Source organism: Drosophila kikkawai, chromosome X, assembly GCF_030179895.1.
Source record: "Drosophila kikkawai strain 14028-0561.14 chromosome X, DkikHiC1v2, whole genome shotgun sequence".
Taxonomy (NCBI): Eukaryota; Metazoa; Arthropoda; class Insecta; order Diptera; family Drosophilidae; genus Drosophila; species Drosophila kikkawai.
Genome location: NC_091733.1, coordinates 20,037,475 through 20,065,453, shown reverse-complemented (window position 1 = coordinate 20,065,453; position 27,979 = coordinate 20,037,475). Strand labels below are relative to the sequence as shown.

Below are 27,979 nucleotides of genomic sequence, written 5' to 3'. Positions count from 1 at the left end.
TATATATTATAAATATAAAATATTTTAAATGTATTACTAAAGCAAAAATAAAAGTTTTAAAGAACTTTTGGTAATTCCATAAGCGCTTAGATTGTCAACATATATTTCGTGAAAACCATTCTTGCTAAAATCTTTTTAAATTCTTAAATTTTTCTAGATATTTCACATAATTTTTAATTATTAAATTTAACTTATTATAATTCCTTAACTTTAATTAAAGATTAAAACCAAAAAATAGCCATTTCTGGCGGGGGAATTGGACACAACAACACCACCAGCGCTCAGGTGTTTCTGTGGGGGAGGGGGAGGTCATGGGGGCTAGGTGTGTGCGTGTCGCAAGTAAAATGCATTGAACTTTGAACCGCAGCAAAGGGCAAAGCTTCTGGGGGGATAATAAAAAACAAAAAGGCTGGAGAAAGCGGGAATGCAGCTAAAAAAAAATATAAGAAAAAACTTCTGCCAATTGGCAGCCAATTTTAATGGCACAAAATCACCAATGGTGGCGCAGTGAGGGACGGGAAGGGGCATCTGATAAATATGCCAGTACATACGATTATCTGGCATACAGAGTGTCCAGAAATTGGTATAAAATAATGCGATTATCCGGGCATACAAAGTTTATAACACTTTCTAAATAAACAAATTAAAAAATTGGTAAATTAGGTAATTCAACTCAAGATTAAACCTTTGTTTTAGGCAGCTGCCGGATGTGAACCCAAGGACACCCTGTTTCCCAATGGACTCGCATGTGCATTGTGGCTCCTAGGTGCTGGCACGCCAGCTGGTCCGCTTTCCCGACTTGGCAGCGGTTCGGGGAAAGTGGGAACTGAAACTGGAACTGCTGCCTGGGGACAGGGAGAGCCCATTGGTAGCAACGTCGCATCCCGGAGCAGAGCGGCCGCCGCCATGCCGCTTTTCCGCTGATAGCTGCCACTAATGCAACTAATTCGCTTTGATTTGTTTGCCAGCCCGCGTCGCATTGTCACGAAGTGCTCCGTTTCCGTTTCCGTTGCCGTTCTTCGACAACAACAAATTTTCCGGCTTTTCCAGCGGCATCCGATCCCATCCAGTGGCCAATAGCCAGCCAGTCACCCGGTATCCGGCGTCGGACGCCGTTCACCGTTAACAAATTCGTTCCGCCGGAAATGTACACTCGAAGAAATGCCTCTAGTTTCAATGTTCTTGTGATAAACATTAGACTTTTTCTGAGAGGAAGTCCTTGTTTTTGTTTATCCTTTTTTTTTCAGTGTCTAAAATGTAAAAAATAAATTGTTAGAAAAACTTGCAGTGTGCCTGGACAAAAATCGAATTCAAGCTGGTCTGTTGTTTGTTTCCCTTCAGCGAAAAGCATGCCTCGAGATCACAGTTCGATTCCATCCTTAACACACTTTAGAGTTCAATATAGACTACATCCACAAAAAGCTCGTTCCTTCACATAGTTTGTCCAAGGTATAACCCCGCACACACACACACACACACACACTCACACACACAGGCGCCATAACATCCTCGTTTACACCGCGTGCCATCCATATCAAAATTCTAATATTGAAAGGACGATACCAGGGTGGAGAAAGTTAACCTGAAGATCCCAATAAGATCCACACCGCCAGCATGCAGAAGGGCGTCAAGGACAAGGAGAATAGAACAATGGCAACGGCACCAACGGAATCCTACCACCAACAGCCGTCCAAACAGAACGAGGGTAAGTTGCCATTTGGCTAGGGATAAGGATCTGAGAGATAGAGATTTTTGACTTGAAACATTATCTATTGGTTCAAATACAAGTTGAACCGAATATTGATAGCTTTAGACCTGGCTTTATCCTTGATAGCCTTCAACATGGCGTTAAGAAAGCAGCATAAACGCGTCGACGAAGCTCTTTGGAGATTTCAACGACAAATCGTGTGTGTGGTGCATGAGCTGTAGCTCTTTCCGTTTGTATATAAAAACTAGAGATTAGGGTGTTACTTTTTAAAGAGTTTAATGCTTTCCAGAAAAAAAGGAAGCTAGCTTTGGCGCGCCGAAGTTTGTATACCCTTGCAGATTGCAATTGTATCATTAAGAATTGATCTAGTTTGGTTAAATTAATAGAAAAAATAAGAGGAAATTTATAAACGTACACATAATGGAAAATGTGTTAAAAAAACAGCCATGTTATACGTTTTTTTCTAAAAAATTTTCAATCAATTCTATGGCAGATATATGATATAGTCGTCTGATCCAGAACGTTCCGACTTATATAGTAGTGAGTGTAGTCAAAAGACTATATGCAAAGTTTCATTCAGATAGTAGCTTCAAAACTGAGGGACTAGTTTGTCTAGAAACGGACATGGCTAGATTGACTCGGCTGTTGATGCTGATCATGATATACTTGATAAGGTCAAACTTCTTATTAAAACTATAATACCCAGCAAGGGCATAAAAAGTATGTAAAACTATATTTTGCAAACTAAAATATATAACTCAAGTTTTCCAAATCCTAATACAAAACGAATTAATTCATCTAGCAATTTAAGGATTAATAAAATCAATTAGGCTGGTACCTTTGATACGAAAAGTGCCCAAATATAAATCAAAACGCGCCGCCACTTCGTTAAATTTGCCGCAGTTTTTGTTTTTTTTTTTTTTTCCTTTTTTTTCGCCTGCCATTTGACGTACCTGACGCCTGACGTCCACCGTAAATAGTTTGCAAAATTGTTTCTTTTTTTGGTGCTGGCGTCTATTTTGGGCTCGGCTCTAAATGCATATCAATAACGAATAAAACGAAAAACTAAAAACGAAAAAGAACTAAGGACTAAGGAAAAGCCAAGCACTTTGCCGCCCCATTCTGGCTCTTGTCACTGTCTTGACTTGAAAGGCGGCAAAGGACGAACGGACGGATGGGCTTCACTGTACTGCGGGCGGCCGCAGCCAAAAATACAAAAATACTACACGAAACCATTGAGCAAACACAACAATAAGTATATATAGAAAAGTGTGGAGCATGGAAAAAACAATGAAGGAGAGACGCAACCAATTGGTGAAGCGAAATGACAACGCCGGGACATGCAAGCGAGTGCGAGGCGGCCCGGGGGTAGCGACAAGGCTACGGCTACCGGGGATTTTTGGGAATCAAGGATTGGGTATTGTTGTATATGGAGGTGCCACTGGGTATTGTGTTGGTGTTGCACCAAAGTGTTGGGTACCCCACCCGGGGTTGGGTTACCACCGCGGGCCCTAATGACGCATTGCAGACAAAAACGACATGATGCCTCGTGGAAACTTCGCCGCCGGATATGGTTTGCTGTAGGTGTGACGGCCAGCGGAAGTGGCTGATTATTTTCGCGATTATCAATCGATAACAACGTTGGCAATCGGAGACTGACTATGGCGAACTGAAAAAGGATAGCTCTATACCAGATTTATTTCTTAAATCGTTATTTGATTAGTAATTAAATAACTCTTCAAAGTTTAAACTCAAATTTAGTTTTACTTATTTTATTATATATCGATTATATATCGATATTTGGACAAAGGCATTGTTTAATTAGTAATTTTTTTCTTAAAATCTTATCTTACAAACTGTAAACATTAGGCTTGTGCTAGGGGGCTAATAAACTGTGTGTGTACACTGCAAAATGGGTTAAGAAGTCTTTGCGGGGGTGGGGGATCTGTGCCACATTCCGACAGAGTGTTTCCCTTGCGTGGCGCCACCGCCAAGTCATTGAGATTGAGCCGCCCGTAAGGACCTCTTCTCTAAGGACGTCCTGCCGCTGCCAGGCCGCTGTCAAATGCCAATAAGCCGACATCGTCTCCATCTCCGGCAAAAACAACTAAGCCCAGAGCTAAAAAATTGGTGCCAAGCGGGCCATGCAAAAAACACACAAATAGCGCGGGTGCGCGGCATAAAAAAAAAAGAGGAAAGAGCTTGAGAGCTGGGAGAAGGAGTCAATAGAATTGCCAAATCAGCTATTTTCAGTGCCAAAATTGGCTATCAATCCTGGATTTTTCTACAAAATTTTACCACGATAACTATATTTATTATTAGACTTTATTAAATATTTTATCTTGTGGAAGATGTCCAAGTTTTACATTTTGTACTTAACAAAATTGCATTTCGAAATCGCAACAATCTGTCAACGCCAAATGACATTTTTAAATAACTTGAGGCTAAATTGAAATGGTACATAAATGTCAAAAGCTTTCGGGAAAATGTTTATTGATGCCAAACCCAGTCGAGTCTTTGCCATAGGATTAAGAATATAAACATATGGCGGCGATGATGAATTAATTTGCAGATTATTCTGTTATTTGTAACTGCAACAATTAAGTACTTTGTAATTTGTAAAATAATTGAAAAGCTCGACTAAGGACTAGTAAGGAAACACTTCCATTTCGATATTCAAACATTTCGATATTCTTTCGATAATGAAAACATTCTATATCTACATTTAGTAAATTAGTTATAGTTTATAATTATAATTGCCTTTCGAATTTCGGCAACACTGGTGGCAATCCTTCACGCGTCCCAAAAGCAGGCAACAGAAAAGGGGCTGAAATGGCGGGATTTTAATGGTAAGGGAGAAGAAGACCCAGGACCACATGAGCATTTGTCCCGGCTCAAACGGGATTTAGTAAGCATATTTCGTATTATATATAGAAATATTTTAAAATTGCAAAACAAAGCCAGCTGAAGTGGTGGTGGTGGTGGGGTAAAAGAGGCACTGGAGTGGGCGGTGGTTTTGGGGGCAGGGTTCTTTGTTGCGCTGTTTATAGCCCATGTCGTGCGCAATTTATGTTAATCACAGCGGAGTTGCACGGGCGGGCTTGGGGTTTCTTCTTGTTTTTTTTTTTTTTTTTTTGACGTGGGTGTGGGTTCAAAGGGGTTACAGTGCCCCCCTCTGCCACGTGTAGTAGGCCTACAACAAAATAACGAAAAACTATGTTGTTTTTTCTGAGTTTTTTTTTCTCGAATACTCTAGCTAATGGTATTTATATTAGTTGAAATCTAGATCGAGATGAAATTATTTTAATATTTATTATAAGATTTTCTAACAAAAATATCTGTATTTATGAGATTAAAGTAATAACTCCTAAAAACTCCTAAACGATGTGGAAATATATAGATATATAAATATTTCTGTGTTATTTGTAAACACTTTTAACGCTTTTATAAAATATTTAAAGAAAAATCCCAAGAAATAGTGTTTTATCTTTTCAATACTGTTATTAACTCTAGTTGGCTGAGAATTTTTTTGTGAGAGTGTTTACTCCACCGGTGCTTGATCCTAGGCCTTCGTCGCTTATTTTTTGTGTATTTTGGTTGCTGTTGTTGCTTTCCTGGTCGGTGCGGTGCCTTGCACAAAGGCAACGCTGTGGCAGCAACAATTTTAATGCCGTGGTTTACTCTGATTCGCAATTTCGCCAAAGGCAGCGGCAGAGGCGTCGGCGGCAGCGACAGAGGCCACCATTGTCGTCCGAGTTTAGTTGGTTTTGTAGCTTCAGTCAGCCGTTGCGCTAGCAGCTGAGCTGAGCGAAGAAGAGTGCTACCAGAGCCTCGACTCGACTCGACTCGACTTGACTCTACATGAGATAAACCGTTAGGCCGGACAGGCACGCGCGTCATCTGCGGCTTCTTCTTTTTTTGCAAGTGCTTGTCCGTGTCCGCGTCCTTGAGTGAGTGTGTTTTGTCATGGAAGAAGAAAGCTTGCGAGCGAGAGAGGCTGCAGCGCGGGAGGTATCAGCATCCTTTTCTCGCCTGCTGCGAACTCTAAGCTCGGCTTCAATGACGCGACGTCGCTGTCCCCTCGCCCACCTGCAGCCACTGCGTGGTCGCCAGAAGGAGAGGGGAGATAACACGTCCAGCGAAAGATGTGACAGCAGCTTCAGTGATGACAGCAACAATGACAACGACAACAATGGAAAACTGGAGAGAGAGAGCGAGAATGAAGAGGAGGAGGAGGGGGAGGAGGACGTGCCCAAAGAGCAGCGAACGGTAGAGCAGACAGGGACGGAGGCACAGGAGGAGCAGGATGAGCTTAAGAGAGAGGGCACCGTTAATGTGAATGTGGTGAGAGCCAACTTCAAATGCAATGACATGGAATGCTCTCTGGTCCTCGGCGACTATGTGAACGGTGAGTGCCGTTAGATATTCCAGTAACCCCCACTACCATTACTCACGACCCTGAACCACTCAAGATGCTTACTCAAGCGCTGTCGCCGGATAATGAAGATTCAATTCAATTTGATGTGAGATAGCTCGCAAAGTGGAACAAAGAAATAACAAAAGAAGGTTACCATCGTCAGCGTGTTTTAGTTGACGTTAACTTTTCGGGGATATAAGTAACTTAACCTTAGCTTAAAACATAAAAAGAGTATTAAGTATGGGGAAAAAAAAAGTGCAATAAAAATATTAATGTGGTTCACATGGCGTATGAGTGACTTTTATTTTATGTATTACTCATACGTCATGTTAGCCAGAATAATATTAAAAAAAAAAGTTATTATTAGTAAACTCAGTTATATTATTTATTATTTTCTAGGGTAGAGGATATTTCTATAAGCCACGACGAATTGTGAAAAAATTGGTTAAAAATTTTATTATGGCGCACTTTTTGTCTTCTTTATTACTCATACGCCATGTTAATCATAATAATATTTTAACTTAAATTAAACAGTTAATTGCTTTAGGCTAAATTTTTTAAAAAAGTATTTACAGAAATAATACTTATATGGCACACTAGGCGTATGAGTGATTATTATTTTATTTATTACTCATACGCCATGTTACCAAGAATTATATGTTTACCTAAAAAAAAGCAATTGTAATTATTTGAAACCGTTAAAATAATATCCCCAAGTTCAAATTGATCAATTTTCTAGGGTAGCAGATTGTTCCATTGTGTGGCAATCTCCTGTAGAAAAATATATATCGCCTCGTGCAAGATTATAGGATAACAATAAATGACTCACTCCTTCGAGAGTGCCTATATCGGCAGATATCCACTTGTTCAGCCAACTCATAATTCGCTTTTCACTTCCAATTCGTGTACATCGTTTATCTCTGTCACAATTATTATTCCGCTTTAAGATTTGGATTTGGATTCTGATACCATGGGTTCGGGTGATTTTATTTTTTGTGTGAACAAAGACACACATGTCGCCCGCTGCCAAAATATGGCAAACGGAAATTTTTAATTGCAATTTGTTAATTTGCTTAGAGCAGCCAAAAGCGACCGAGAAAATGTCTACAGTGGGCAATAACTAAATCAAACTTTGTTTTAGATAGATTAGAAATTTATTAACATTTTAGCTGGTTCTATCCTTACTTTTTAAACATGTTTTTGTGTAGAAAGGACATATTCTTGGCCTTTATAAAAGATTACTTAGAGCCTTCAGGTTACTTAAGTAGTCTTGCTCGACCATTACAGCCAGTGATCACTGTGCCAGCCCGAATGTGTGGCACAACACAGGGGGAACGGTGGGTTTTGGGGGTGGCGAAAGCTAATCGCTGGCACAATTCGATGATTGACGAGGGCCAAAAGGGGCGGTGCAAGGCGGAGAGGTGTCCCAGGGGGGAAGTAAAGGGGGGAGCGGCATGCGTTTACGGTTCGGTGAGAGATTTTGCTCTTCGTTTTTATTTTTATTTCTCTTTTCTTTTGCCTTGGCAGTCACGGCGGCTTGCCAAAATAGAAAACACATAAATTGCACGATCAAGATCATTGCTGTTATTTTCTTCTGAACACACAAAAGCCAGAGGAAGAATTGCTCGTTTCAGACTCTTCCTCTTCTGCACGCTTTCTGCATCCACTTCGATGACATAATCCCCATAGGCAGGAAAATCTCTCACACCCGCTCTCTCTTTCTCTCTTGACACCTGTTCGTTTCATGTCCGACAGCCGCCGCTGGTCTGCATCTCCCCTTGCTCTCGCCTTTGCTATTCGCCTAAGTTTTGCCATGGATTTTCCCACGGTTCTCCTCCGTCCGACTTTTCTTCGATTCACCCTCGCACTTGCTACCGCTGCTTCTGCTGCTACTGCTTTGGGAGCGACTTTGACAAATTTGTTTGGCATCGAGGCTTTGCTTTGATTTGTTTCGCTTTGACTATATATTTTCCCTATTTTGCCGCTGGCCAGCTGAAAGGGAGAAGCGGCGGCAGCTGATCGCCAGGGTCTAGCAGCTAAATGGTCCATAAATTATGAATTTTAACAAATGGGAAAACACATTTAATTGATGTGAAAAATAATTAATAATAATTATTATTTAAATCGTTCTCTTTCAAAGATATAAAATTTATTTGAAAAATATTATAATAAATAAAAAAATATAAATCGAATTAAAATGGGGTTTCAAAGATGGAGTTAACAGGCTATGTAACTATAGATATATATATATATATATATGTATATTTCAAAATAAACACTAAAATTAAGTTGAATAGAAGATTAACCACAAAAGTAATTAATCACTGAAACTGTAACTTTATATATAGTTTCTAACCCAAAAAAATAAACACTCAACTCGAGAAACCACTTGGAAACCCTAGGCTGGGTCCTGATATTTCCCTAAAAAGCAAGCCCCTGCTATATATCCTTCGGCAAACATTTGTTGCTCGTTAGAATATACGTATGTATGCACACAAATTCCTATTCATTCCATTCACTCCTCCGCCGAGGAGCGGGCGGAGTTTGTGTTTTTTTGGCGTATCCAAGGCTGGTTGCCTTTGGCTTTGTTTGAGCCATCGAATCGAATTCATGTTCACGGCATGGTTGCTCTAGGGTCTATATAGATATGCCTGGGTGTGTGTGTGTGTGTGGAATGCCAGGACTACCTTGCACTTCCTTGGAACATGGAACATTAGACAACGAGCCCAGTGCCTGTGCCAGCCGAAGGAGAGCGAACGAGCGAGGGAGCGAGCGCTTTGTTTATTTGTTTATAACAGCCCACTAGCAGTCGCAGTGGAAATTCGAGTTGGCTCACAACGAACGGCTCGAATAATCGACTGCGGCTCACAACAGTGGCAGTTCGGTGAAATCAGTAGTTATCATTCATTTCGCAACGCAATGCGAATGCGAATCGAGTGGCCGCCGCGACAAACACGAAACTCCTTTCCTCCATGGATCGTCCATTTGATTTCTTACATTTTTTTTGCGAGTGATTGCATAAGGACCTCAGCGGCAAAGGCTATTACAAAGTATATATCATCATCTCTCAGTGGTTCTTGCATTTTTTCGATATGTGTGCCAAACGCGAGTGAAGCGAAATCAAGTGAAATCAAATCAATCAATCAGTAGTAGTCAGCAGTGCTCCCGTTTCAATCATATATTCCCGTTCGTTACCCAGTTGTCTTCCGCTCGGTCTTCCCACAATAATGCCATAAGCATTGAAACACTATATACACTATACTGTATATATATATATATAGAGTATAAACCATGGACTTTGGGGGCGGTCGTGTGCAGTTTCTGCAGGCCCAGCTCTTTCCCGTCTGCACGCTGACCACGTCAAATGGAGGTAAATGTTAGCTTTTATTATAAAACTCAAGTCAAATTGTCCTAATAAAAGTTATTCTTTATATTTAAGATCTATGTTTATGTATATATTCCCTAGACTTAAACTGTAAACCGAAACGAGGCAAAAGTAAATGCAGAGACAAAAACATAAACATTGCACCTCTTGAATACTTGCGTTATCTTTATTTATATCCTATTAGTGCCTCGTTTTGCCAACTTATACAAAATATATCAGTTTCCAAAGTTGATATTTGCTACAGAATATCTCAAACATTTATCAATATTATTTTCAACGAGAACAAATTTGAAAGGGTATCAAGAATTGAATGTAAATTCTAAAGAAAGTCAATGCTCTAACTTAAAAAATGCATTTTGAACTTCATTAAATCAATTTTATAACAAACTTAGCTACAGTTTTTATATGTTCTAGGATATGGATATGTTATAAAACCCTTAATTACCCTGGGTATCTACAAAAACAATACATTTTATACCTAGCATTGCATACTTTTAGGCACCATATTAATTGATTTAAATTCCATAGAATTTTCAATTTAAAAAATAAAAAATATGAATATAAATAAACTCAAAATGTAGTATACTCACTTTCAATTTCTTTTTTTTTTATTGATTTGTACAAATGGATTGTCTAAGGGCACCTCGGTGTGTTGTTGTTCGTTAAGTGGTCGCTGTTATTCTACAGGTAGGTTCCACTGTACTACATGGCCAGCCTTTGGGAATTGATTGAACTAAAGGTGGTTTTCGTTGCGATTCGTTGCTCGATAGTTGGATCCTTTTCCTTCCTGCCTTGCCGTTTATCGTGCTCGCTCCTGCAATTGGATAAAGTGCGGATAAATGGGTATTAGAATTAGCCGCAAAACTGTTTAACTTTCAGGTTTCCACTTGCGGCTGTCATGGAAACGCCAACACACAAAATCATTAACACACAAATTCCGGGCATCGCAAGTCGGAAATCAAAGTCGTTGCCTGTTGTCAACGTCCCTTTTGGTTATAGGACTTTCGAACCTACATATATTTCGGTTCATTGAATTGCGATTAACGTTATTCCTCCACCTGCATAAATCAAAGGCAGAGGCCATTTAACTCATTAATGTTCATTGACTTGAGTATTTTCGGTATTTCTAGCGTGGAAATTCGTTTGCGGTTTGGGTCTGATGGCAACAGGAATAGCAGATATACCATATCCGTGCAGGTTGAATTGGTTTCCGATGATTGCGAATCGGGGAATCCCCTTACCGAAGTAAAATACTTGTATCTGGGTTAATGTCTAACCCGAGGTTAATTAATTGACGATTGTCTTTGTGAAATACGGAAGCCAATTGCTGCCCATCAAAATACAAATGCCAATCAATTTGTTATATTATTAGAAGATGGCAACTTTCTTGTTGCCCCCCACTGTTATAAGGCTTAGCAACACGGCAGTTTTTTTTTTTTTTTTTTATTTTCGTTTATAACAATTAACTTACTTTTTACTAACAAACCCATTGCCAAAACTGATATACCCCTAGGATAAGGCAAAATAGAACGAAATGGTGGGTGGCCGTGCCACATAAATGCGTCTGGAGAAATTGCAAACAAAGAAATGCAAAATGTAACAACGAAATTTATTATACAGATTTCATGAATATTAAAATTGCATATAACAAAAAAACACAAAGATCTTCAAGGCAAACGAAAGCGAAAAAAAACAACAAATAAAAATTGTGAAATATTTTTGGTTGGCAAAAAATTGCGCCTCGCAGATACATATATGTACATATGTACATATGTATGCATTCAGATATAGACGTATAGGCTTCGGGATGGGGATCTGTTGGGCCGCAAAGGCATTGGCCGAATGCCTGCGATTGGGATAAACAAAATGCCATAAATATTACGGGGCAATAATACAATTTAAGTAAATAATATGCAAAAAATTGCAATTAGAGGCGATCGGGCGGCCCCAGATCGCTTTATCTGTAGATCTGCTGGCTCTCGATTGCCGCCTGCATTTGAGCATAAAAATTTAATTAATGCTAAATTCCTGCGTCAACGCCAGCGCCGGCAGCGATGCCGGCAGCAGTGACGCCAGAGTTGGCGCAACAATTGCAAGCAGAGCGAGCTTTGTAGCCCTTTTCTCAACGCTCTTTGCTTTTTTCTTATGAATGAAAGCAAAGCGGTTTTATTGTGTCCCTGTCAATTTGCCCATATCGCGTCGTTTCGTGGCCCATACACTCGAAGAAAATGTCCTGCTGATTCTAAGTATACCCTTGTAAATATTTATCCTTGGAACTACAAATCTTTAAAGCACGAATTTTGCTTCTAAATTATTATTTTTTTAATTAAAGACCTTTCACAATCCTATTTTCTAAGTGTACCAATCCAAGCGACAACTGGCATTTTAAAAGCTCGCCAAATTGCGGTCAAAAAGCAAACAGAGAACGTCTAAAATCAACGGCAAAGGCAAACAAAACACAAAAAATAAGCAACAAACAAAACACATGCATTTGGGGTGCAAGGTCAAGGTCGCCTATTGAGCTTTGTCATTTCACTTAAACTGCAGCTCAAGTGGTGGGTTGTTGGGTGTGCTAGTGTGTGCATAAGTGGAATTTTAAATGGAGAATAAATCACAAATTTCAAAGCCGCAATCAGACGTTGAATGGCAAAGAATATCCACATCGCCAACACTGCGTATGAGTAATAAACATTTAAATGTTTCTTTTTTTAAGTTAAAGATAATATTCTAGTAATACCCGATTTATAATTTAATTATTATTTTAACCTTATAAATTGGGGATTATAAAAATATATCTTTACAATTTCCTAAAATAAATACATCAATTAATTAATTTCTAATTCTAACTTAAGAGTCAGCAAAATTCTCTACACGTGATAGATACATTATAATTTAATTTAGGGATAACGAAAGTCCAATTTTAAGAATTTCATGTTCCCACATTCCTGTGTGAATCCTATAATTAAAACCCTCGCTCGCTTGTTCTGAAACAGAATCGAGAACAGCGTTATTTTTCCGCTGAGAGCAATAAACGGATTATCATTGTTCATTAATTGAGGATCACACAAACAAGCACGCACCCACACATCCTTGGAACAGCTGTCATGGCGGAACTTTAAGCTAAAGCTCCTTGTAAACAATAACAATGGCAACAAGAGCACACACACACACATGAACACACGAGAGCGCGCTCACGCAGCAGGATAACGATGCATACGAGAACAGCTGAGCGCGCGTGAAGCTTGCTTGTTGGCAGCGAAAGTGCAAAAGCTCAGCTAGCCCACTCTCTCTCTCTCTCTCTCTCGTGTGGGTGTGTGTCCGTGTGCCTGGGGGGTTCCATGCTCTTTCGCATTAAATAATATTCGCAGGCAGCGACGCCGGTAGCAGCCGCGGCAGCGACGCTGGCAGATTTGAGCATTTCACATTCGCTTGGGTTTTCCGTTTTAGTCAACAAGAAAACGCGCATCGGCAAGCGACAAATAAAGCAGAAGCAGCCGCCGAGCGAAATAAACTTGAAAATAGTCCGAGAAACCGAAATCGAAACCGAAATTCGAAAATATTTCAAACCACAAATTGTTGACAACTTGAAGTTGGATTCTGCATAAAGAAAATCGGCATTCAGGGAAAACTAACGCAAAGTAAGCGCGAACTTACGCGACTTGTCAAATTCTCAAATATATTCGGAAATTCGGAAAGTGTGCCGCCAAATCGTTTATCTATAGCCTGTCTATATAATTTTTTGTCTATTTGCAATCATTTTTGTTGTTTGCTTTTTGTTTTCTTTTTTTTCCCCCTTTTTTTGTTACTTGTTTTGAGTGCTTCAAAATTTTTGAAAAAAACAACAAATATCAAGCAGAAGCGAACAGCTGTGCGCGCGCCACCCACTTTTGTGCAGCGTCGTCTTCTGTTCTCCGCTCGCTTTCTTTGCGTCTTCGCGTCTCTGCGTTTGGAATAGCGGGCCAGTCTGTGCCCAATTCTTTGCCGGTAAGAAGAATTCTTCTAGGGTCAAAAGGGGGCAAAAAGTAAACACAAAATTGTAACAAATGTGTGATTTAGTTTGTAACTAATGCACATATTGGGCAAAATATTAAAAAAAAAAGAAGGGCAAAGAACTTTATCCACTGCTTAAAACTATGTATTTTTTACAATTTATCTGAAAACTAAGTTCGCTAATTAATGAATTAATTAATTATCAATAACCAATATATAAGTGGAAAAATTAATTAATTATTCAAAATTATTGAATCCTAAATCCTTAAATTATATTTCATGGATTTTGGCACCCGAAAGAAAATATTAAATCTTTGAATATGAAAATGTGTATGTTCATTTAATTTTTTATATATTATTAAAAATAAATATCTGTATAACACTAAATATGCAATAATAAATATATTTATTGCAATTTATGAACTTTTTTTTTTAAACCTTAAAATAATGTTGAAACTTCAGTAAGCTTGTTTTTTAATTATTAAAGAATAAAAAGTGACAATCTATGATCTATGACATTATACAGAAATTTATGACTAATAATATATAAAAAAATTCTTCAAACTTAAATATTTTCAAAATAAAAAAAATATATATAAATACATTATTTATTTATGCTTAAATACAAATACTACATACTATCATTATCTTATGTTACCTCAGGAATCATTTTGTGATTAAAACAATAGGCTTTAGCTTGATTTCTCCTAATGTTTTTATTTATTTTCACCTATCTGTTGCCTTAAACAAACACAAAAATATAAAAATCATATTTGACTCTTTATTGATAAACATACGCTACATAAAAATATATTGTTTATTATATATAATATTTATTTAAATTGCCAACCGATTTGTTTGTTTGTTTGTTTTTCTACGAAAAAAATCGGAAATAATCCCCGCGACAGCTTCCCAGAATAATTGAGAAACAAAAGATCGCTAGAAGAAAACTCTAGGAAATCTGGGGGTAAGAAGGATGTAAATTGTTTACCTGAAAAGATCATATTCTTTTGTTGCTATATACTGGATAAATATAAATACTAAAATTAAAGGAACATTGCTAGAAATCGTTAAAATAAATCAGATTATTAGTTTTAACTACATAAACACTTTTTATAGCTACAAAAATCAATAAAATATGCACATTAATGTACAGATTTTTTTGTATATGTTTTCCAATTAAAACGAAATGACTTTTGTTTTGAATTTTCGTTTCTCTGTTGCATTCTTAGATATCATTTATTCTTTTGCCTTTTTTTAATTTTTTAATTTAATGATTTATATTTTCTCTAAGGAAACTTTTCGTTTTAACTTTCTGAGAACAACATTTTGGGGCATTTAAATTTAAGGCCAAGAAAATATAAGCCACAAAAGACGGAGCAAACCATATCCATAAAAAACCCGTCTCCCGCGGGACATAAACATAAAAAGTCAAGAAGCCGACAAATTATTAGCGATATTAATCGACTTGACAGGAGATCTGGGAGGAAAATGGGCGGCTGCTGCCAAGGAAAAACTTTTTCGCTGGAAGCCGCCCTGCTGCCCCCGCTAAGATTTACAGTTGCTCTAGACATTAAGCCAGCCAACCCCAATCTCCGTCGACGCTTTCCGCCATTCCAGCGAAAAATTGCAATAATAGAAGCCAAAAAAAAAGTAAGAGAAACAGAAACTGAAAAACAAAATCTGCTTTTATGTGCTAATAAAAGCCGTCTAAGCAGACACAGGGAAGACCGAAAGAAAGAAACCAAAAATTAATTAACAAAATATGTTGCAGTAGCAAAGCGGCAAACAAAACAAAGCAAAAAGAAGCAAAAGCCAAAAGGAAAATGCTCCAAAGCGAAATATCTTTGGCGAAATGAGGCTAAGAGAGGGGGTGGGAGGAGAGTGGGGACGCACATATGGCAATTAATTGCTGTTGACGCTTTTCGGCGGCCAAAATGCTGCGAAAATTCCCACTCATTTAGGCCATATTAATGGCGATTTGCGCCTACACCACCCTCACGTCCCTCTGGAGAGGAGACAGTTTTGTTTTTGTACTTTGTTGGCACGACAAATGTTTATAGTATAATTGCTGACTTACTGAATCTGTCTCGGTCGAATCGCTATATCTTTTCATACTGTATACACATATTCCCAGTGCTGTAAACAATTTGTTTATCGAAACTGAATCCAATAATAATAATTTTTAAGATCTTTTAGATTTATCTGTGAAAGTGTAACATAAATTTCTCCTTTTTCTTCCAGGCTTCCTTGGCAGTTTCCTTTCAAAGGGCCTGAAGACCAATCAGCTGGTTGTGAACACGGATGAGAAGACCCTGCGACCGGTTGCACGTCTAAAGGAACCGCGCGATCTTTTCGCCCTGCCTAAGGACAAGGACAATGACTGCTCACAGCAGGCCCCCAGATGGCCGGTGGAGTGCCAGGTGAGAGGAAGTGGATAAACATCAAACAAACCGGGGGAATCCCCAATCCCCCAGACCCCAATCAATCCACACACAAACACACACACATTGAATCACCTATCGAACAGGCATTGAAGGACGAGGCTAAGGAGCTGTCCTAGATTTGTGTGCTGTGTCTGTCCCAGGGATGACGATGGCTTATTGAATGCCTTTGACACGCACCTTGTCTGCCAGGATGTGTCCCAGGACATGCGTGCCGCGCCTCATAAATATTAATGCGCATAAAAAGGCGGCCTGGGTGGCAAGTTGAAAGGGAAAGGGAAGAGCGCGACCTCGCTAAGGCTTTAGCTACAGCTATGGTGTCTTTTTTTTTTTTTTAAGGAGGAAGTTCCCTGAAAGCCAAAGGCCACACACTACAGTACAACCTGCCTAAGTTCAAGGAAATACCAGCAGGGTATTTAAAGTCATGGTTTTATAGCTCCTTTTTCGTTCAGAAAGTTAATAGTTGAAGCCTTTAAAAACGATTAAAACTATTTATTACAGGACCATAGGTAACTATACTCGATAGTTTGGACTCAAAAGCTCTTGTAATATATAGATAGCTAGCTTATTCAATTTTCGACATAGGTAAGTTGGACCGTAACATAATACGCAGGCAGGCAGCACCCCTTCCCCCTACTGTTCTGGCTCTCTCTATGTAGGTCAAATTGCAATAAAAAAATAAAATAAAACCGAGAAAAAAAAGAAAGGTGCACACACTAGCTTAACCCATGGCAGCGCCCCGTTAAACGCTGCTCGCCAATAAAGTGCAATGAAAATCCTTTCGTTTCCGCTTTCGAGATTTTATTTATTTGGCTTTCCTCGGTCCCCCTCTAGCCCCCTTTTGCACTCTGCACTCTTTCGCCTAATTGTTGGCCAAGTCGTTTAGCATTGTTAACAATCGATTTTATTTATTTGTACCCAAACCCAAGATATTTGCATTCGATTCTCTGCCAAATTGTGTTGGGCAAATATTACACATTACACATACGCCCCCTCCGCCCGGCGTATGCCATGCCGCTGCTGAATGGCAACGATTTATGGGGTTGCAGAGGAGGGCAGGGGACTTCTGTCTCAGGGGTCAAACAACGAATTGGCCAACTGATTGATTAAACAGGCGGCGAAAGGCGGAGAGCCGGAGGGGGGGCGGCGGCGGAAAATGAATCAATTGGAGGTCAATTGTTGAGCAATTTGTTGTGGCGCAATTTGAGTGGGGGGCGGAAAACAAAGGAAGCCCACCGCTAGCGGCCAACCAACATTTCCCTGTCAATTAACGTGGCTTGAAAGGAGCAGCAAAAAACGCCATCGAAAGTCCTCAATGAAAATCACAAAAGCTTTAAAATTCGGAAGCCTACGAATTGAATACAAATCCACAAACCCGTTGATCAATTTTTTTACTAAAAAAATCTGAACAAATCGGGAAGATAGATTTTTGGAAGTCTCAAGCAGAGACTGAGGGACTTGTTAGCTTACAAGCGGACAGACTGTCCTGTCTAGATTAATGCGACTGCTGCAGCTGTGCAGCATATATTAAAGATATAACATTTAGAAACTCAAGAAACCCAAATTAAGGCTAAAGTTTGTACTTACCACATTAGCTACTTCTCTATCGCTCGCTCCTTGCACCTTTACCGCCGTGGTACCGTTAGTTTGCTTACTTCCTTTTCCTTCTTTTTCTTTTTTGTTTTATTTTCGGCTCCAGGCTCCTACACACAAAAAGTTGCGCAAACTGAAAATGCAATTAAAAGAGCAAAAATATAAATAAGAAGTCAAAAAAGTTTTCGGGGAAACGTCTTTCGCTACGCTTTTCTTTTTTCTTCTCCTTTTTCCTTTGGGCTTTCCGTTTGGCCATGGCGTTTTAAAAGAAAATGCAAATAAAAAGTGAAATTACAACAACAACAACAACAACAACAAAAGTGAATAAATCGCCTTCAGTGTTGACTTGACATTTGTTATTGTTTTTTTTTCTTTTTTGCAATGACACTGGCATTGGCAATGGGCAACAAAAAAAAAAAAGTTTCATTTTCGCTTTTTCCTGCTGTTTCTTTTTTTGTTGCAAATTTTCATTACCAGCGAAAGAGAGGGAGAGAGAGAGAGAAAGCCGTGAGGCGAAATAAACAAGCTAATTAGTTAGTTTGATAACAGACAATCGTAACATGAATAAATAAAGCCGAACCATGTAAAAGCGGGCAAAAAGCGAATGTCACGATTTGCAACACAGACTTTTTGGCACACGTGACAGACAGACAGAGAGAGAAAGCGGGAAAGAGAGAAAGGAGATTGTAACAACAACTGACGCTGATATGTTTCAATTAAGCCATCCAGCTCACACACTCCCTACTCTCTCTGTCATTTTCCCTCTCTTATATGTATATCTGTGTGTGTGTATCAGATTTGCATGTTTTAACGTCTTGTTTTTTGCACTGTGTGCAAAGGACTGCAAAAATCTGAAGGATTTGGGTTCTATGCAAAATTCATACAAGCTTAAACCCGTTTAAACATGCACGAAGCTTTAATCTTGAAGTACACTAAACATTATCAGCCTGAAAACTTTTGCTTTAAATATTAGACATTAGACATTAGAAGAGATAAATATATATTCTTAAGGCAAAGCATATCTTTTTTGCAACTTTTGATTACTATTATTCAATATTATTCAATAAGAATCGTTCCACTGTGCATGTCTTACATGTGTAAGCATATCAAAAGGCTAAACAAATAAGCCCGAGCTGAGCAGGCTTATGGGAAGAATTACAACAAACGAAAGACGGCAAAAACAACAGCCGAATGACATCAAAGCCTCAACTGAGGACAGGCTACAGAGAAGCAGAAGGGGGGGAGACAGGGAGAAAAGGACATTTGAGTGGGCAACTGGGGCCAGGGACATCTAGGAAATCTTCATTGCGGAATTGCGACAAAGATCCTTTGTTGCATATCATTATATAGAATGACTGGCACTCGCCAATTTCCCTGTCAAGGACGTACAAAACTATGAGAACTTTTTCCTAAGCGAACAGCACGTGTGCCCCTTTAATCGAATTAATATCCTTGTGCCTTTAATCGAACGAAAACTTGACGGGATGTCGTACCAATAATAAAAGTAATTTAGAAAATTAACTATTAAATCCGATTGGTAGTTATTAAAGCCTTTAATTGTGAGAAAACTAAAATGTGTGGTTGTTTAAAAATTCTGTTTAAAGCCTTGATTTTATAATATCTAGATACATATCGGAACAAATCGAGATTTAAATTAAAATATCGATAACTTTGAATATCGAATAACACAAATATTTTACTTTTTTCCGTTTACAGTTTTTTCTTTAAAAATTTTAATAATCCCACATATAGTCCAGCCTTGAAATATCAATTTATTTATCGCCTTACGCGTCAAATAGCGATGCAGTACCACTCTCCATTATTTATCCTTTTTATCTTTCAGGTCATCGAGGAGCGCATCAAACACATTCCGTACGTGCCCGCGACACCGGAGCCGCTTAATGCTCCAACTGGCAACGAGCTGAAGCCACGTCCCGTCGGCGAGGAGAACGGCATAGTTGTGTTCAGTTACAGTCCGATCAGCGCCGTTAATTACGTGAGTACTCCAGCCGAGAAACCTCAGCTATCCCTACAACCTCCCCCCTGCACCTGCACTCACTGATAACTATTGTAATAATAATAATAGTTATACTAAGCGAAGACTGCGACTAACAAACCATAACTAACTCAACGCTCTTCGAGACCAATAAAACCTAAAACCACCGACCTACACATACGCAGGAAAAGCCCAAGGCGAAGAAGGGGGATGACGAGTCTAGCGATGAATCGGACTACTCCTCAGACTCTCACCAGGACTCCACGCCGCCCAGCCGGGCCACGCCCATGCGACTGGCTGGAGGCGGCGGCGCCTGTGGACGCCTTAAGCTGAATAGCAGCGTGTCCAAGATGATCAACAGCGTGGACAATCGATCGACGAGCGCCTCCCTGGACGACAACGATGATTACTACGATGACGATGAGTACGATACCTCCGGCGGTGGAGGCGAGGCTCGGGAGAAGGCCATCATCAAGGATCTCATCGAGGCGAAGAAGAAGCGCTACCAGGAGGAGGCAGCCTCTCCGAATGGCGGTGGTACAGCCCGAAATTCGAGGGCACCCAGCAGGTCGGAGGCCAGCAAAGATCCCAGCGGCGACATCGATGACATCTGGAAGAACAATACCAGCGAATACAAGCCCGCCTCGCCACATTACGTCCTCAGTCAGTTTGGGAAGAAGGTGGCCAAGGCCGTTATCGAACGCTTCGTGGACCATGACTCTGATCCTGCACAGTCGAATGGTGCTGGACCTCCCACAGGTCCCACCGGATCGCAAAAGGTATCCAGCGAATTTGCCGTGACACCCTTTATATTGCCCAAAACGAATTTGAACCGCTTGGAGGCGGCCTTCGAGCAGAATGCCATAGGTCCTCCAAGGACTAGATCCACATTGGTGGCTCCTCAGAGGCGAAGTGGGGGGGAAATGGATCGGGAAATTGGAATGAAAATGGGCAATGAGAACGATGGTTCCGGGACAAGCAGCACCGACGAAACCAGTAGCTCCGGTTTTGACGAGGAGGAGGACCAGGACGACGAGGAGGACGAGGAGTCCGACCTAGACTCTGACTGTTCGGACGGTATCGTTACAGTCCGCCTGTCTGGTGGCGCTGAGAAGCGATCTTGTCCCGAGGGCTCGGCCATATCTATTTCGGATACGGAAACCCTGGTGGGGGACGAGGGCAACAGCCGAATAGCATGTAAGAGCGATTAAAGATTAATGGATTTTTAAGGGGATTTCTTTAAACCCCTAATCCTAAACCTTAGGGCAACGATAAACAAAATAATAGTCCTGAAAGTTGTCTAAAATGTACAGGATATAGTCTCTTGATTTCTATATTTATTTTAACTCCTAGTAAAATCTTCCAAGTAATCTTTTCAAGGCAGAGTTGCCCTGCGAATATATTTAGAAAGATCTGTTTTTCATTGTCAATAACCAGATCCTTCTGCCTGCTCACAGCTGGTAATCAGCAGCACCGCCCGCAGAACCAGATACAGATGGGCAAGAAGGGAGGAAATTCTGCGAAACCCAGGCCCAACAGCCATGCGGCCATTGTGGCAGCGGCGGCAGCTTCAGCAGCTGCATCAGCGGCGGCGATGGCTAGAAGGCGGCACCGCGACCTAGAAGATCATATAAGCAACCACGAAGAACAGGCCAGGGCATTGGAAATGATGGGGATGGGCATGGGCATGGGCTTAGACATGGGAATGGGAATGGGCACTACTAGCACCAACTCCCCAAGCGGCGGTAACGTCTTCCGGCTGAGCAAGAATCAGTACACGCTGCTGCATCCAATGGCCAGCCAGGAGACGACCACGTCGGCGAGTACCACAAATTCGATGAGTACTAACCAGGACACGATCGCCTCGTCGCAATCCTCTCTGTTCGATTTATCCCAAGCACAGTTCAGCCGATCGGCGGTCGGTGGGGCCCGCTTTGTGACCAACTGCCATCCAATGAATCCTGATGAGTACGACGGCCTGGAGTTCGAATCGCGCTTCGAGAGCGGCAACCTGGCCAAGGCGGTGCAGATCACGCCCACCTACTACGAGCTCTACCTGCGTCCCGATCTCTATACCAGCCGCTCCAAGCAGTGGTTCTACTTCCGTGTTCGCCGCACCCGGCGCAAAATGCTCTACCGCTTCTCGATTGTCAATCTGGTCAAGTCGGACAGCCTTTACAACGATGGCATGCAGCCGGTAATGTACTCGACTCTGGGCGCCAAAGAGAAGAGCGAGGGCTGGCGGAGGTGCGGCGACAACATCTGCTACTATCGCAACGACGATGAGTGAGTGTCTTCATGATCCTTCGCCATGATCCTTTTTAATCCTTTCTATGCAATACAGAAGTGCCAGCAACAGCGCCAACGAGGACGACGAGGACAACTCGACGTACACGCTGACCTTTACCATTGAGTTCGAGCATGACGACGACACCGTGTTCTTTGCCCACAGCTACCCATACACGTACAGCGACCTGCAGGACTACCTCATGGAGATCCAGCGGCATCCGGTCAAGTCCAAGTTCTGCAAGTTGCGCCTGCTTTGCCGCACGCTGGCGGGTAACAATGTCTACTACCTGACGGTGACGGCGCCCTCCACCAACGAGGAGAACATGCGGGTGAGTGGGCTAAGAGGGTATATCTCCCCATGGAGTAGAACCCAATCTAATATATCCTTCTCCTGTATATATAGCGTAAAAAATCAATTGTGGTGTCTGCGAGAGTGCATCCCAGTGAGACGCCGGCATCGTGGATGATGAAGGGCCTGATGGACTTCATTACCGGTGATACGACGGTGGCCAAGCGATTGAGGCACAAGTTCATTTTCAAGCTGGTGCCCATGTTAAATCCGGACGGCGTTATTGTGGGCAACACCCGCAACTCGCTGACCGGCAAGGATCTTAATCGCCAGTATCGCACGGTCATCCGCGAGACATATCCATCCATTTGGTATACCAAAGCCATGATTAGAAGGTGAGTTAATGGGAAGTACCTAAAGAGCTTTCTTGCATGCTAACATTAACATTTACAGACTGATTGAGGAATGCGGCGTGGCCATGTACTGTGATATGCACGCTCACTCACGGAAGCACAATATATTCATATATGGCTGTGAGAACAAGCGGAATCCGGAAAAGAAGCTCACTGAGCAGGTCTTTCCACTGATGCTGCACAAGAACAGTGCGGATAGGGTGAGTTTAGCCACTATTCGTACTCCTATTTCTACTATAAAAAATAGAACTTCAAACTGAAATCTCTTCATCCACAGTTCTCCTTCGAGAGCTGCAAGTTTAAGATCCAGCGAAGCAAGGAGGGAACCGGACGCATTGTCGTCTGGATGCTGGGCATAACCAACAGCTATACGATCGAGGCCTCCTTTGGCGGCTCCTCCCTAGGATCGCGCAAGGGAACGCACTTCAGCACGCAGGTGAGACAAGCTATTAGCTCCGCAGAGTTGTGTATATACTAAAACGCGTATCCTGGATATAATTTGCAGGACTACGAGCACATGGGACGAGCATTTTGCGAGACACTATTGGACTACTGCGATGAGAATCCAAACAAAGTAAAGCGGCACGCAAAGTTATTTAAGCAAATCAAAAAGATAAGAAAACGCGAGAAACGCGAACAGAAAGCATTGAAATTACAGAAAATGGCCGATCAGGGATGTATAATGAACGACAAACTGAAAGTGAAGCGTTCTGTGGAGAAGAGTGTCTCCTAGGAAGTGTCTTCCTTCTCCTATCGATCCACGCACACACACAGACACATACACACGTCGCCCCGTTATCGTTGATCGTTAATCGTAAATTGTTAATTGTTAATCGTAATGTAATTGCAACTGTTGTCGCTGCCTAAAAGTAATGGAAATGTGTCCAAAAAACGCTGCTGTGCTGACCCATACACATACAAAACACACTATCAGGAATGCCACAGAAATAGCTGTGAAGAGGCGATCCAAAAGTATGCTACCTTGAGTATTTCGATGCATACATAATTGATTTGAAACATATTAAGAGCAATTTCTGCGGCAAACCTGCATATAAAAGAACACCAAAACATCGGCCAGACTCCCTGAATATATATATACAATCGGGAATTACGTACATACATATGTGCGGCATTGAATTAATTTGAATGCTGTCTATTTGCGCGCATCGCAGGTTTTCTAATGTTTTTGACCTCCCCAGCTGCGTGGAAAGGACCCCCTATCCACGCAACGGGTCCACCAGCTTACAGTATATATGTATATATCACTTGATACCGCACAAACGTAAATAGATACAGCACAGCATCGCCAGGCACTAGCTAGAGCTCTCTAAACTTAATTTTAACTATAATTCGCGATGTTTTCTCAATGTTGCCAGTTAGTGAGTAAGCGTCGTAACCGTATTATTATAACCAAGGAAGATTATTATTATTTAATAAAACAAACAAAAATACCACATAAATACACTATATATTTATTTGATATCCGTCACTGACATCTGCTTGTAGCGCTAGTATTCATTTGAATTTTGCTTGCTTTTCTCCTTATTTTATTTTTATTACATTTCTAATATTTAATATTTTTCTTAGCCGCCAGTGTATGATTTCTAACTAATCCAAATACATTAACATTTACAATAGATTTTAAATTTACTCAAACAACAGGACAGGCTACGTTCCAAAATCATCGAAAGACTGATGCGAGAAGGCTCTAGTGCCGACGAGCCACTGAATATACCTCTGTCGGATTACTCAAGGTATGTATGTGCCGTATATAGCCTAATAGGAATGGATGTAGCGATCGATATTGGACCAAAGTAGATATATAAATCAATAACCGATTATTGCGATATATTGAAAAATCGATTTATGTCCAGCTCTACTTTATACCCTATATAATCAATTGTCCTTTTGACTACTAACCCCTAATTGCCTTAATCCCCCATCTCTGCTACTTTAATTAACCCCAACTAGCGACGAGGGCAACTGCAGCTCCAGTTCGGATAATGAGGGCAAGCACTCGATAACGGCCTCCGATCTGGAGGGACCTTGCTGTGCGCCCACCCGAGCACCGCCCAGTTCGCCGGAGGTGATCCACGAGATCCGCAAGGTAAGCCAGACTCCTCATTGTTCTAGCTACCATCACCCATTTGACGCTACTAATAACTCATGGATGGGTATGGGAAGTCTAAAGTTCTTTAAAAAGTGACGTCAAATGGGTTAAACTTTTGAGCTAATCCGCACTACGGCACTACTGCACCCACGTACACACACAGTTCCGCATGCGTCGCATGCGCAAGGTAATGCACGAGCTGGACAAGATCTACTTCACGCCGCTCTTCCAACGCAAATTCAAGACGCTGATCAAGCTGAAACGAAGGCGCCACAAGTTGGGCGGCAAGGTGACGGCATCTCCTGCCTCGAATGCCAAGCGCCTGCGAGGCGGCCAGGTCAGTGATGTGAACCCCACGGCAGCAGCAGCAGCAGCGGCAGCAGCAAAGTTGGAAGCTCCTTCCGCAGCCCCTACAGCTCAGCACCAGAAGCTGCTCAAGCAACACAAGCAGCTGGGAAAGAAATCGGCAAAGCGCCTAAAAGGTGGCTTTGCCCGAAGTTCGGAGAGTACCGACAGTATAACCTCCTCGCAGTCAGAGTCCTGTCGTGACCAGGAAGCCCCATGCAATGGGGTGCAAGCAAAGCGGAGGTTGGCCAAGGTTAGTGGCGGCGGTGGTGGGCCAAAGAAGGCGGGCAGTAAGAAAAAGAAGAAGTATATGCCCACGGAAAGAAAGAAGCCAGAAGTGAATCTGAAGCCGCAGGTGAACCGGAACTTCCGCCTGTGGCTGGCCAACCGCTGTATCTACATCTATCGCCGCAAGAAGGTAGAGTTTCTGCCAAGAGAAGTACCACTTAGTGATATATTTCTTATTTTTTCAAATTTAATTTAATTTTTTCCATCAACAAAAGTCCTTGAAAGCATTTATATGTATATATTTCAAGGACATAGTTGAGGGTTTCCCAGCACCACCAAAAGCACCTATAGCACTAACCACCGATCACCCTTTCCCTTCCCGAATCTCCCCATCTAACCCATTCAGTCCCAGCAGACGCGACGCACCAAGGTGAGGAGCAAGCAGCCAAAGAAGCGCGGCGAGGTGGTGCGCACCACTCTGGACCTGCCCACCACCGATCCCGGCTCGGATCTGCACTTCTCCACCGATGACGAAGAGCACTCGCCCACGGCCGGCCAGAATGGCTACGGAGCTGTGGCACCGCTCCGGCACACGCTACTTCAGAGTGATCTGCAGCGGCGCTACATCGAGGAGATTGGGGACACTGTGGTCCAAAAGCCGAAACCGGCACACATGCCTCCAGAATTGATAGTGACCACGCCCTCGAAGAGTGGAACACCTGGCGCTGGCGGCGTCAAGAAGATGGATGTCTACAAGCTGACGCCGCGCACCGCTCCAGAACTGGATACAGGCAGAGGAGGAGGAGGCGGAGGTGGAGGCGGCCCCCCAATGGGCATGATTCAGAGGCAAACCGGTGGAATGGGGTCAGTGGGTGCAGCTGCCAGACGTACCTACTCCTGGCACAATCTCGATCAGCAGCAGGACATACCCACGGGAAGTGCAGGCAAGGGTGGTGGCGGTGGGGGTAACTTCTACATTGGCGATCCCAAGCCATCGATGAAGGCGATGCCCAAGCAGGTGGCCAGAAGGTGGGTTCTAATACCAGCCTCTATCTAGTATTTGTATATCCACCTTTGCCTTCCTTTAAGGAGTGTTCCTCATAACTTCATACCCCAGCGACATGGCGGAAATGCGCCCACCGCGGATGATCTGCAGCTGAAGCTCTCCCTGAAGAAGAAGGTCTGGACGGGTGCCCATGGCGGCGACGCAGACGGACGTCCCTTATCCTGGTACAAGGGTCACTCAATGGCCGGCACTCAGATGTCCAACAACACCACAGCGTCGGCCATACGCAGTGCAGGAGGAGGAGGAACAGTCGGTGGAAGCGGCCAGAGCCGAGCCATGTTCCCATCCAGCGGCGGGAGGGAACCGATAGCAACAGCAGCCAATAACGCTGCCCTGAACATGGGCATGCCCCCCGCCTTCGTGGGAGCTCCACGCAAGCCGAGGAAACTGGAGCAGGTTGATTTGTTTAAGTGAGTCGCTGGAGGAATTCCCCCCCAAGCTTTTCTAATCGATTCTCCTTTCGCAGCGCCTGTTCCCAGAAGCTGATTCTGTGGCAGCAGCAGCAGGAGGAGCCCAAGCGCTCCCACCCAGCACAACAGCAGCTGCCGCAGCGACTGATGAAGGTGGAGGATGCACCGCGGGACCGTGATCGGGAACGGGAACGGGACCGAGAGCAGCAGCAGCGGGAGATGATGCGCGCCTTCAGGCCCATGCAGATGGCCAAAAAGACGGCAGCTGGCATAGGACAGGGCAAGTCCATGCAGCAGGGCCAGGTGTCCGAGGTCTCTGGCGGTGGCGGCGGCGGCAAGGTGAAGCGCAAGTCCAGCAGCATGATGAAGATAGCGGAGACCACGCAGCTGGTGACTCGGTTCGCCCGCAATCGTAGCAGTGCCGGGGGATCAGCGGTGCAGCAACTGCAGCAGCAGCACCAACAGATGCAGCAGCACCATCACCACCACCACCAGCAGCACCAGAGGATGATGCTCAAAAGCCAGGGAGGAGCTGGATCCATGCCCGGGCGCATGCACTCCGCCGGAGTCATAGTCGGACGCGGACCGAACAAATTCAAGACCGGCGGACTGGTGATCACGGCGGTGCAGCAGCCGGCCAAGATGCCAGGCGGCAGCAATAGCTCCCGGCGCATGCGCAACGCCGCCTCTGGAACTTTGCAGGCCAAGAGCAGCAGCTCCACGGGCGTGGTCAATCAGCTGTCCGGAGGAGCGTTGCAGTTCCAGCGTAGCACCAACGGCGGCAGCGGCATGCTGACCGCCAACAAGTCGCAGACGGGCATCACCCTGGACACCGTCAATCTGGTGCGCAAGGTGAAGACCAAGCTGAAGAAGCGCAAATCCCGCACCCTGTCCACGGGGGCGGCGCCCAAGTAGAGTCACCAGAAAATGCATCCTACGGCCCACGAACCCCCCGAATCGATAACCCATTTCCTTGGACTTTTCCGAAACAGTTCCCAATGTTCGAAGGAAACCAAAATTGCAGTCGAAGAGAAGAACCTTTCGCGTCGAGTTCAAGTTTGTTAAGCAAAACGCAAGAAACGATAGGGAAATAACTAGCAAAATTAATGAAATAATTCATATATGTATGTATGTATCCTGTAGTCTGTGTTTCCCCAAATAATCCCAATTTCTGTACCTACACTTAATCCCTAAAACAATGTTGAAAATCCAAGGTGTGTGTTTTTTTGTTGTTTTTCGTTGAAGAGTGCAATTTTCTATTGAGATTTCCAATAAAAAAATAAATAAAATAAACGA

General features: G+C 42.6%; 2 protein-coding genes across 5 annotated transcripts in view; one reads left to right on the top strand and one right to left on the bottom strand.

Moving 5' to 3' along the window:
• Nadsyn (NAD synthetase) overlaps window positions 1-27,979 on the bottom strand; it is a 34,885-nt gene that overhangs the window by 6,569 nt on the left and 337 nt on the right. Inside the window, exons 2-3 of the mRNA XM_017180656.2 lie at window positions 17,532-17,670; window positions 10,101-10,324 (exon numbers count right to left, since the gene is read on the bottom strand). The gene's annotated coding sequence lies outside the window, so the exon portion shown is untranslated. The remainder of the gene's footprint in view (window positions 1-10,100; window positions 10,325-17,531; window positions 17,671-27,979) is intronic.
• Nna1 (Nna1 carboxypeptidase) lies at window positions 1,362-27,896 on the top strand. 4 transcript variants are annotated; one of them, XM_017180607.3, is made up of 16 exons: window positions 1,362-1,705; window positions 15,745-15,923; window positions 19,381-19,533; window positions 19,719-20,730; window positions 20,991-21,819; window positions 21,878-22,151; window positions 22,226-22,506; window positions 22,565-22,724; window positions 22,802-22,960; window positions 23,030-23,098; window positions 24,187-24,278; window positions 24,496-24,631; window positions 24,798-25,397; window positions 25,614-26,236; window positions 26,297-26,683; window positions 26,740-27,896. In XM_017180607.3, exons 1-16 carry the CDS (start codon window positions 1,615-1,617, stop codon window positions 27,596-27,598), a joined length of 5,904 nt encoding a protein of 1,967 aa, XP_017036096.1. In that variant the 5' UTR covers window positions 1,362-1,614; the 3' UTR covers window positions 27,599-27,896. The 4 variants fall into 4 exon arrangements, with proteins under 4 accessions (XP_017036096.1, XP_017036090.1, XP_017036067.1 ...); XM_017180601.3 differs by having other exon boundaries at window positions 24,163-24,278; XM_017180578.3 differs by having other exon boundaries at window positions 1,363-1,705; window positions 23,030-23,197; window positions 24,163-24,278.